The following is a 12,316-nucleotide window of genomic DNA, read 5'->3' as shown; positions in this document are numbered from 1 at the left end:
TTTAAAAGGTTCAGATGACTACAAATGTGTGAAAACAGCGAGAGTGGAAAAATAGTTTGTAAAGTTTATAATGGGCCCTGCCAGGAAGTACTTCACACCATGTATAACCAAATTACCTATAAAATACAACTGTATCTATATACCTGTGCAATACCTTGGAACATGTACAAAAGTGCATTCTGTAGTTGCAAAGTGTAGAGCTATTGGATTTCCTTTTATTTTTTCTGTTAATCTTTCCCATGCAGCACCAGCCTTCTACCTTGCTTTTAACAGTATACTGTTTATATATATTTTAAAAAATCAAAAACTGACTTCCCCCTCAATCAGGTTAAAAAAAAAACAAAATGAAGATTATATTTTCCATATATTCCGTCCTGGTCCATCATGTTTTTAAGAATTTGAACTGACATCATGCTAGACTGATCAGTACAGGACACAAGAATATCAGGGATGGGGGGACTTCACCCCCCTCTCTCCCCATGTCAAGTCTCAGATATCTAAGGCAGTAATGTGGCAAATAAATCCTATCAGATAGATTCAGTCTTTTTTCCATAAAGATAAGGAGTGGAGGAAAATGGGTTTGGAGATTTTGATTTTTTTTTTTAAACCTATTACTACACTTACAAAAATGTTTTAAAAACAGATTGAGTATTTACTTCAACAGAAATTATGATCTCACTAGGGAGGAATGATGGTTGAAGTATGCCCCAGCCAGTATTTGCTGGCTTGTGATAATACCAAACACAGTATAGAGTACAAGACAAATAACTTACCAAAGAGTAACAAGTTTAAAATGATGTTTTCCAAACTTTTTTTTTTCCCCACAAGCAAGTCATCTTTCCTAAGCCATCTAGTAAAAGTTTGTCAAAATTGTTACATGTACTATATCAAAGTATATGCTGCTTAAGAGTATTATTATCTAGCTATAACTCTCAGAAACCATGGTAACTTCTGGAAAAGTCTGTTGTAGAAATGAAATTTGTTTTTACAATGCATTGTTTATTGTTGGTAGAGCCCATCTCGTACAGAAAAGAGAAATGTTTACAGCTTTCAGACACAGGAACCGACTCCCCACTGTCTTGCATTTTTAGTTTTGGAGAAATGGACTTTGAATCTCTCTGTTCATCTGTTCTGATACAGTTTTATATCATATTTTACTTGCACCTTTGGCCAGATATGTCATTTGCAAAACACAGAGGGCAGTAGAGAGCCAGACGTCTCCTAGTTCAGGAGAAAGCTGCAGGTTGTTAGGTCTGATACTACAGCTAACTTCACCAGGAGCATAGCCAGGTTTATTTATACCTTATGTGTGCAAAAAAGCAGAAGAACAAAATATCTGTCTTGGTATGTGAAGTTCAATTTGCTTGTACAGTTGCTGGCCAAACCACAAGCTTCAATTTCTGCATTTTAAACTATGGTGTACAGTGCAATGCTGACATATCAGAAGGAAAATAGTAGAAATTGCTGTCAAATGTGTTGATCTCCCTCAGGTAAAGCTACTTTAGAAGTGTTGCTGCAGTTTCCTCTGATAGTGAAAAATTATCTAGTCCTCAGGAAGCCTCAAGTATTTACAAGGCAGAAGTTCCCATAAGAAAGTTTAACTCCTTGATCTCTCTTGCTTTCAAACTTGTTTTAACATATTTTACACTTGTACCTTTTTCTTTCAGACACTGGCTTAGACCATCAGGCTCTCCTTAAACAGTTTGAGCACCTGAACCATCAAAATCCTGACACGTTTGAACCTAAAGACTTAGATATGTTGATCAAAGCAGTGAGTGCTAAATATAAACTACTCTAGATTGTTTTGCTATTATTATGCTTTTTCCCTGCGGTTAAAGCAAATCCTTTTATGTATACCACTTTTTATAAATGATGTGCAGCATTTCGTTTCAGAAAAAAAATCAGTTGTCCCCATTGCATGCTTCAAAACTTTGTCGTCAGCATGCATTATTTGAAAGGGCCCATAAGTTTTGGGAGTGGCATCTTAACAGGATTTGCATGCATTGCAAACAACTTGGGAATTACATACAACTTCCTTGAGAGCATTTAAATTAAATACAATTTTGATGGGGGCACATTTTGCCCAAGTTTTTTTTCTGCTTTCTGAAGTCTGATTTCTGTTTCTAAATGACTTTAGGTGTCTCACAAAAAGACATAAATAGTCTAAATGCCCTAAATAGTCTAAGTGCCCTAAATAGGCATCTGAATTTTGGGATCTACTGTGTCCTTGTCAAGCTGCAAAACCACAGCGTGGTAGAATTTCAGATATAGGCATTCGAAGTTGCATATGTTAGGCATATGGCATTCAATGTAAATTACATTTAGCAGATTCAGTATCTAATCACGGGCATTTTTTTTTCCAGTCTATATTTATTAGGGAGATGCAATTAAGTTAAGCCTGGCATGGCTTTTTTTCAGCTGCTGGAATAAATACACTTCCCAAGGAGGAAAGAGACTTTTATGTCAGATACACTGTAGAGAGCACTTCAAGTCTGAGATGAGAATTTGACAATGTTTTCAAAGTAAATGGGAAGAAATTTTTTTCCTAAATAAGGAATACTGTAAACTTGCCACAGTACTACAATTTTTCCCCTTGGAAAATTCGCTCCTAGTTTGCTGTAAAACATACATGTTTTATAAAGTCTCTTGCCATTTCTAAGCATCACTCATGGAAAAACTCTGATTGGCTAGAGAGGCATATCCTCTGCTAAGCAGTTTTCTCTTATTGTATATTTTCTCTTCTTGCCTTCTCATTTCTCAGTTGAGATATTGACAGAGTATAATGGGTATTTTAGGGGCTTTTTTTTAAGAATTGTTTTTTTAAAAAGTATGGTGACTTTGAAAACTGAAATTTAAATAACGGAGAGACAATCAGGTGTGTTAAACTGTAGGATAAGCTACAAATATTCTTATTCTGAAATAAACAAGGAGTCAATGGTACCATTCAAAGTTGTGCTTAATAATTGGTACAGGACATACTTAACCTGAATTAATTGATTATTAACTGAGGAGAAAGGGCACCTTGCTGCCTCCTTACAGGACTACATAGTTTCTGAAGGTGCCTAGCAGCTGAACCCTTGCATATTGAATTCTGTAAAAGTAACAGAGGAAGTGAGGAAAAAGTTTCTGCGTCGCTGTCAAGTAAGAGGGGACCCCCAACTAGTCTACTTCATGTTTAACAGGAGAATGGCAATAGAGCTATTTTTGTCCACAGATGGCTGATTTGTCCACAGAACTGAACAACAGTTTTATCATAATCCTATGTGTGCATATATCTGTTTTTAGGCTACAAGTGACCTGGAAAACTATGATAAGACACGCCATGAAGAATTTAAGAAATACGAGATGATGAAAGAACATGAGAGGAGAGAGTATTTAAAAACACTAGATGAAGAAAAGAGACAGCGAGAGGAATCCAAATTTGAAGAGATGAAGAAAAAGCATGGAGATCACCCTAAAGTTCACCATCCCGTAAGGCCACAGTCTGTTCTCATACAGTTCAGAAGGAGCTTTGCTTACCAGGGAGAAAAAGCTAATAAAGAGAAGGGTATATCTTGTTTATTCTCAGCATTTGCCTATGTCTCCTCTCATTGACATCACTGGGAGCAGAGAACGGGAAAAACGTTGAGTGCATTACAAAACCTGCTGTACACTCCTTTTTCCTGTACAGGTATGCTATATGCTAGCAAAACACTTATTTACAAAGAAGCTAAAACTCATAAGGAAGAAGCCAGCAGGGTATTTATTCAAAACTGCAAGGATGCCTTCATGGTATGCCTAACCTGGAAGGAACTGCATTGCAGCACCATTTGCTCTGATTGAACTCCTTTTCAGTTATTACTTCTAGATGAGCCTGTCCAGCCATGGTGCATTATTTCAGATGTTCCTTTCCACAGAGTATGTGTTTTCTTGACACTCCCCCTTCCATGGGCCTTTCTATTTAGCGTAAGTATTAGACATGACCAAGAGAGTTTTAAAGACAGTTCCATTGATTCTAGTTGGAACCAAAAAAAGGGAAAAAAGAAACTTTTTCAGCAGCTGTAACGTAAAGATAATGCAGTGAAATTACACTTAATCATCTTTTGAAAAGTTTTTCTTTGTAATCAATCTATAGGGAAGCAAAGATCAACTGAAAGAGGTGTGGGAAGAAGCAGATGGACTAGATCCTAATGAATTTGATCCAAAAACATTTTTCAAATTACATGGTAAGAGACTTAGTTTAATTTAACAAACAAATCGAGCGACTATCTGTTATCTTCTGCTAAGAGTGTTTGTTCAGCAAGTTTGTCTTATGCCAGAAAGAAATCTTGTAATTCAAGCAGTTTCAATAGATCCAGAGAGTGTAGAAGAGAAAGCAAATTGTATTGTTTGTAAATTTACTGCACCAGTAAGGTGTCAAATGGGATTTAAAAGTTGTAGATGTTAGAGTTTTGTTTAAATAGTCATAAAATCACGTAGCCCTGGCTTGTAATCAATAGCGCTTCTTCAGGGAAGCGTGAATACTTATAGGGCTGTCTGATTATAACTTTGCTCACACACTGTGTGCTGGGGATAAGGTCTCAGAAATGTATGGGAGAAGTCATTTTCAACTTCTCTGTGGGTAAGCACTGGTCTCCCCTTATCTTTGGGACAGACATGGAAGTACCAAGCCCCATCAGAAACTGCAGGAGTCCCTAAAAAGAAACAAACAAAGCCAAAACGTCCCCAAATTTGTTTCATTTGAGTAGTCTGCAACTAGAAATGATGAAATAGTACCATAGAGAAAGACTTTTTCCGTTCACCTCAATGGACGTTTTGCTTTAAATGTGATTAGATAAACGTGTAACCTTATATCCTGACTGCTGCATAATGAAGTGCCCTTAAGCAGGGCATGTCTGGCACTAGGTTTTGAAGGGTTGAACAGAGCATGGAATTTGAGCGAAACTACAGAAGATGCTTTGACTGAAGAAAAGTGCTCTAACTTAAGTCTGACCTTTTATTTCTGTTTATGAACATATTAAGTGTACTGTAGATTTCAGGTACTTGACATAGACCGACCATATTTCTTCTCTCTTTCTAGAGATCTTGAAAGATAATTTTCTGAAATCTTTTTCAGTAGCTTTTTCGTGCAAGCCTTACTGAAACAGAAGTGGCCAAAATAATCTTTTGTCTTAGAGATTAGTATATCAAAATTTTTGAAGCAGTTAACCAAAACTATTCCATAATAGCTGTCATTTAAAGTAGTCATTCTCTTTGAGCTTCAGGGGTACTATTAACAACATTCAGACTAGAACGTAGCATAAAAGATGGATGATTTGTTATCAAGTATTCTCTCATTTGCATTCATCATCAAAACTCATTCTACAACGATCTCTTTGGAAGCACTGCATATTTATATAGATTTTGGCAGAATTCTGTTGTCCATTTGAAAGGTCATACTGCTGGTTAATAAAGTTTTTCTACAGATTCCTGTTGGTCCTATTGCAAATGTAGATGTTAGACTGAGAAAATTTACTTCTTTTCGGAAATATTTTTGGCAGTTGCGCTGTATACAAGCCTATTGTGACCTATTTCAATTTGCTAATCTGAGAGCTAGAGTGCTTACGCAACCAGTGGTTAAGAGCCAGGTAGCCAAACACAGTGATACAGTTCAGCCAATGCTTGTTTAAATACTAAACAGAAAAACTGGCCTATGTAACCAGCATCTCATTAAATAAGTCATTTAATCCATGCTAGACTGTGTGCTGACATTTACTTAACTTAACACATGGAGAACTATTACATATATTGCTTTCTGTATTTATTCAGTTTGTATTTTCAATGATTCTTTTTGTAGATGTGAATAATGATGGCTTCCTGGATGAGCAAGAATTAGAAGCCCTATTTACTAAAGAGGTAAAAAAAAAAAAATTAGAAACCTCAGCTCTTTCAGTAAATGATTATATGAATGTGTGCAGTCTTCCCAAGCACATCTGGGGGCTTTGGACTACAAGTGAGAAATCTCATGCCAAGTTTTGTCTTTAACGCTTCTATAAAAATATAAGAACATATCAGCAGGAAAAAGTAGTTGAAGCACTCAGACATCAGAGAGCTAGCGCTCACATATTCCTCTGCCACAGGCTCTTGACTGAGATTTTGTAAGTAATCTACAGGATATCTATACCTGTACAGTTTGCAGTGCAGAGAGCTGCTCACCTGCTCTGGCTAGGTGCAGCCTGGTGAAGGTTCTGAAGCTGGGTAGCTGTGCTCATTCAGTGCTAGCCTATAGTAACAAGCCTATAGTAACAGAGAAAAAGGGTCATGGTCATGCTTACTGGCTCAGGGACAATATATTGTGGAATATATTGTGGAATTGGCTACAGAGATCTCAGATCTGTTGGGTCCACCTAGCTTGGAGCACGTGTGCATCTGGTCAAGTAGGTAAGCCCGTAATTTCTTTAAGCCTTGGTTCCTTATCTGTGAAAATGCAAATGTGTAGGAAGAAAAAACCCTGAATTTCTCATTCAGAGATCCACTATTATGCCTGCCACCATCTAGTCTTAAAATTTTCCTAGACCTTATGAATCAGGGAGGAAATGTCCTATATAGTGTTCACACAAGCTTAATATATTCAGACTGTAATAAATTTTGGAAGAAATGAAATTTGCAGATAAAGATTTCTAACAACACTTTGACATAATCCCCTCTTAATACGGTATATGATCCTTATATAGCCCCTAAGATATACGACAGTCTTACTAGACAGTATGTCCCAGCATTTTACAATTTTATAATTTGAAAACAAATAATTACTCTAGGGCCTTGAAATTCCTTAGGACTGAGAAAGCAAAGTTAGTCTAGAAGCAAATAAGCATGAATTCACCAAAAATACACTGTGCAAGAAGAGAAGTGGACCATTAAGTTCAGCACTCAGTTTGTCTCACGATACTGTGAATGCTTACAGGGTCAGCTTTATGCTCTAGTAAAAGAACCCCCCTCCCCTGTTCCAGAAATCATGTGCAACCTTTTTCTGCTTTGAGTCAAAGGTAGGATCAGACTGCATGTCAAGGTGAATTTTATTGCAGTGTCCACAGCTTTGAATTACAGCAGTCCACATGAATTAAGTGAAAACTTCATCCTTAGCAGTGAAAGGCTCACTTGTTTCTTAAATTCAATGCTAAAAGATATTATACATGAATATATAAGATATTTATTAATATATATATGTGAATAAAAGAGGAAGAATGGTGAACTTATCTCACATTACTATTCCAAATATGCTCTATCATTTGAATGAGCAACCCTTTTTTTTCAGACTAATATTTGTTAATTTTGAATTTCAGCTGGAAAAAGTCTACGACCCCAAAAATGAAGAGGATGACATGGTTGAAATGGAAGAGGAAAGGCTGAGAATGAGAGAGCACGTAATGAACGAGGTGTGGACTAACATTTAATGCAGCTGCCCTTTTCCTGTTCTGTTAAACAAATACAGTCCTCCTGATGTGAAGGGTTGTTCAAGTACAGCAGGAAGGATTGACCCATCATACTGAATATTGCTTGTGCTGGGATTCACATAAAGTTACAGTCCTTGAGTCCTGTCTCCTATACTCTGATGGAAATGCCCGCTGACTAGATTTTTATTTATAAATTTCCAGAGGAGGAATTGTGCTGTAGCCTCCATTTCTGAAGATACTCTCAGATTTGATAGAAATTGACTGTGAATTCTGTGTAAAACAGGCAAAACCCTAACTGTGCTTCTACATCTGGCAAAACGGGTAAGATTAGGTGTGGGAAGAGGGAGCAGAGCAATGCCTTCCTTTACGTAACTAGCCTTACCCCTTCAGAAAAGTATCTGAGAGCTCAAGGCATCACCTGTGACAGTGAAGACCTTTATTAGTTTCCATAGGTTTGTAGCTTAAGAGACAGAGAAAAGGGAAGATGATGTTTTGAACCACTATTTCTCACTTGTGCCTCTTCTATATTTAGCTATATTCTTTAAGTTTGGGAGGAATGCAGCAAGCCTGGACTCCTATTAATCATAATGGGAAGCATTTCCTCCCTTCCCTTTAAAGAAGGGTTCTGACACAGTTTAATTGGGGGGGGGGGGGTTGTTTGTGTGTTTTCTTTTTTTTTTCCTCTCTGTTTTAAATTGTCCTATGCAGCAGTGGAGATTGCTCTGACTCACAGTTACAAAATTGTTAGCAGAAAATAACAATATATTTATCAGGAAAAAAAAAACCATGTATGCTTCTATTAGTGTTGGAGCTGTAACCACACATAATACTTCCAATGAAGTCAATCAATTTTGAAGTAAAATATGAGGATTCAATTTTTATTTCCATTTTTGTTAAACGATAGGAACTTTTGAGGAAAAAAGTTGTTCTAAAAAGATGTTGAAGGCATTCATTTAAAAATGGGACTGTTTAAAAATGAAATAGTTAAATTTGAAGGCATTTGCATAATGAAATTAAATATTATCTCCACCAAAAAACATCCTTTAGGTTGAGTTTAATTTTTTGCTTCAAATAGGTCGACGTCAACAAGGATCGGCTAGTAACTTTGGAAGAGTTTCTGAGAGCTACAGAGAAAAAGGAATTTTTGGAGCCAGATAGCTGGGAGGTGAGGAGAATGTGCTGCAAGTGCAACATATTGTACTATTACCATCACTCTAAAGCCAAGAAACCGAATGGCAACCAATGTCTCTGACCTTTGGTGTTTTTTTTTTTTTTTTTTAAATCCTGTTTTAGTATGTGTGTGGCTAAATCAGATGTAATTTTTGTGGTCCACACACAAATATAAAAGGTGTTGCGCCACCTTGTGGATTCTAGAAGAGCTTGTTTGCACATGCTTTTCAAACACAAAATGGACATTTTGGTTATGAATGGCTTTAAAGGGAAGATAAGAGCTCATCTGGAAACAAGAGGAATCTTCTTCCCTAAACTCCAAATCTCTAGTAGGATTTAGGCACTTCCCTGTTACTCAAAATGAGGTGTAATAACCCTTTACAGTGACATGGCTGAGGAATTTGATCAAAATTGAGGGTCATTTGATCAAATTTGAGGGGGTGAGGGAGAGTAGAATCCAACTAATACTAGTTCCAGTGGGAATATAATCAAAATAGATGTGTAATCCTGTACAGGTATTCATGTTTGTATATATTTTCTTGCAGACGCTGGACCAACAGCAGCTCTTCACTGAGGAGGAGCTAAAGGAATTTGAAAGTCATATTTCTCAGCAGGAAGATGAACTTAGAAAAAAGGCAGAAGATCTTCAGAAACAGAAGGAAGAGCTGCAGAGGCAGCATGACCAGCTTCAGGCTCAGAAGCAAGAATTTCAGCAGGTACGCTCATGAGAAGAGAAGGATTCTCTCCTTTTCTATATCCTTAAAGGATCACAACAGTCTCTAACTCTGGAACATTCCTTAAATTGTTATTTCTCCTGTGAGCATCAGCTGAATTCTAAACTAACTTCACTGCAGCAGAACGTAATCTGTTACCTCTGATTATAACAAGCAATGCAAGCATCTCAGCTCAGTAGTTTCCCCACTAACAAAGCCTTCACATAATGACTGCATATATCTCTAAGTGTAATCAGCTACATCACATCAGAAGTTGATGTAGTTAAGTTTTTCAAGCGTGATCTTTTATTTTTCACCAGGTTGTGAAACAGATGGAACAAAAGAAGCTGCAGCAAGGAAGTCCTCCTGCAGGACCAGCTGGGGAACTGAAATTCCAACCCCGTATGTATTTTTCTGTGTAGAAACATAAACTTTAAAATAAGTTATTCAATGTGAAAGTCATGAAAAATATATTTGAGAGGCTCACTAAGCTGTCTTTAAGAGGGAAGGATGGAATTTTTCTAAAGGATTTCTGAAATCTCAGTACTTTGAAGTCCACAGGAAAAAAAAAAAGTTCACTCTTGTAAAACTTGAGGCATCAGATGGGTAGAGAGGACAGACTGCAGTTTGTTGGAGCAAGCGTTATGCCTATCAGTCTAAACATACTGATGTTTAGGATATCTAGGACTTCTGAGCATTCAGGCAGAAATGGGGACATACAAGTGACCAGGCCTGTCTGATTGATGTTCTGTGGCTGCATTACCAATGCAGATCTAGGTGGATTAAAGGTAGTTTGCCTTGTGTACACATGCTGTAACATACCTGATTTGAGTACCAAGAATATGAAGTCATAGTAACGTATGCTTCCCTGCTTGTTGAACAGCCTTGCTCTTGATCCTGGATATTAACACAAAAGCTAAGTTTGATGCCCCTATCACTTCATGGCTATCAGCAGTGAGGCCTTGTGTTATGTCTCCATTAGCTTATTCTCATGTTTCAGATTGTAATTCCAAACTATAGTCCCAGTCTCAGACTGCAGAACAGAGGTACACATTTAAATGCTTTCAACGGGTCTGTTCTCTGTGGCCAGCTTGTCAGCAACTGGGCACGACATGTCACAACAAGTTGGTTTTAGACAGCGTGAAAGACCAATTACTTCAACTTCCTCAGAAGAAGATAGGGATAGACATAATAAATCATTGCATTTATTCTTTGATGTCCAAAAAAAAAAAGTAGCCAGCTTTTTTTTCTAATCCTTAATGCATTGTCTATATTTCCTGTGTGCTTCAAAAGGGCGTTGCTCTTCCCAGACATCTTAAGTTAGCTTTTTTTTTCTCCTCTAGAAAGGTTGAAACTAATATGCCTTTGTTGGCTTCCATGTTTGTGTGCTAAGATCCTCAGTACTAAGGCACAAGAAGTTTTTGACGTTCATTTCCAACATAAGGCCTTGGGCTGTATGCTAACAGCTATTTTAATACTGATGTACTTAACTGCTCCTGCAGGGCCAACAGCAGGAGTTCAAACTTAACTGCTAGAGTCACTGATTACAGCTCGCTTTGAATACTCTGAAATTCCATCTCTAAGCTGCTCAGTTTTGTGAGCAGCACGAAAAAATAATGAAATTTGAGCAAAGATTTCATTTTGTCTTTGATTTACTTCAAAACTGCCTGTGGCTAATCTCATTTTATGATCCTTCGTTCTGAGAGCCTCACATACAGAACTTCAGTGAAAGTACCGTGTGTAATCACAGATGCCCTGGGGCTTGAACTAATGATGCATCATGTTACACTGGCAATATTGTGGCAAATACTCTTCTTAACAAATGTGTATTTTTTTTTTTAAATGTAAAAAAAAATGCTTTTCTGCCAAGTCATTTAATTAGCTATTGCACACGTTAATTATATTGGCCACAAACGGTCACTACTTGTTTATTGAATCTCAAAGAGCTAGTATGTCTAATCTCCAGGCTACTAGAGAGCTACACTAAGGATGTTTTAAAAACACACACAGAAACATGGCTGCAAGTTCGGGAATCTTAGGCAATCTATAAAAACTAGCATTACTCCAAGGTAGGCAAGGGGAAAACGTTAAAAGTATTGTTGACACAGCAAGGAATAAAATAAAGGAACAAGTTGTTTCTTTAGGCTTCCCACATTTGGATTAGAGGTTTCACAAATAAGTAATACGTTGTAGAAAGAACAATTTGATCTCCAGAGAGCCAACGTGTTATGTAACAGGGAGAACAGAACATTTTACAGAAAATAGACACAATTAGATCCAAGAAGACATTCTGCATATTAAAATAATGCAGCGTATAGGGCAGTCTCACTCTGATTTTGTTGCAAGTCACATATACAAATTTTGATTCCACTTAGAAACCAACAGTAGAAGTTCATGTGTGACTGTCCCTGCACTGGAAACTTTCCTTTAGAGACTTTTCATATTTGGGGTTAATTTAATAAAGAAATTACAGAGGTTTTATTTTTGTTTTACAGCTGGGGAACAGAAAGTTGGAGAAGCACCAAACCATCCTGCAGGAGGTGATCAGCCTTTACCACCAGGACATGTTCAAGAACCAGCTGCTAGAACTGAGCATGTTCAAGTTCACCCTTAACCACTTGTGCCTCAACTTTATACTGTCCTTTGTTTTGGGGGGAGGGTAAAGGGGGAAAAAAAAATCAGAGTGAAACCATGAACTCTCCACTTTCTTCCCCAGATTGTAAATTCTTTGGGAATGTTACAGATTAAATATTGATCAGACTTGAATCACTAATTTAAATTATTTTTTCTCTCAAATGCATCATTGAGAAAGGCAACAAGAGGATCACTTAGAGGCTATATTGGAGAGGGAGATGAAGTTACCAGTGCTGAGGGTTTTTATGGCCAAGTGACTGAGCTGTTGTACTCTACAAAAAGTTGGCTGAGCTGCCATTCTGTAGTTAGCCATGAATCAAAATTTTCTCAGAGAAGCAGCAGGGACCTGGCTGAATACCAAGTTAGGTCTTGTTTTATGTAGAAACT

At 37.3% G+C, this 12,316-nt stretch overlaps 1 protein-coding gene across 1 annotated transcript in view; it reads left to right on the top strand.

Moving 5' to 3' along the window:
* The window catches only part of NUCB2 (nucleobindin 2), a 33,999-nt gene extending 21,938 nt beyond the window's left edge, over positions 1-12,061 (top strand). Inside the window, exons 5-13 of the mRNA XM_068944921.1 lie at positions 1,668-1,771; positions 3,286-3,471; positions 4,115-4,205; positions 5,816-5,874; positions 7,302-7,394; positions 8,488-8,577; positions 9,128-9,298; positions 9,616-9,697; positions 11,791-12,061. Coding sequence (XP_068801022.1) covers positions 1,668-1,771; positions 3,286-3,471; positions 4,115-4,205; positions 5,816-5,874; positions 7,302-7,394; positions 8,488-8,577; positions 9,128-9,298; positions 9,616-9,697; positions 11,791-11,909 — 995 coding nt within the window. The 3' untranslated portion in view covers positions 11,910-12,061. The remainder of the gene's footprint in view (positions 1-1,667; positions 1,772-3,285; positions 3,472-4,114; positions 4,206-5,815; positions 5,875-7,301; positions 7,395-8,487; positions 8,578-9,127; positions 9,299-9,615; positions 9,698-11,790) is intronic.
* The last annotated feature ends 255 nt before the right edge of the window (positions 12,062-12,316 follow it).

The sequence above is a fragment of the Struthio camelus genome, chromosome 5 (assembly GCF_040807025.1).
Source record: "Struthio camelus isolate bStrCam1 chromosome 5, bStrCam1.hap1, whole genome shotgun sequence".
In the NCBI taxonomy this organism is placed as follows: Eukaryota; Metazoa; Chordata; class Aves; order Struthioniformes; family Struthionidae; genus Struthio; species Struthio camelus.
The sequence above is the reverse complement of the archived record's forward strand: the minus strand, read 5'-3'. Positions and strand labels throughout refer to the sequence as shown.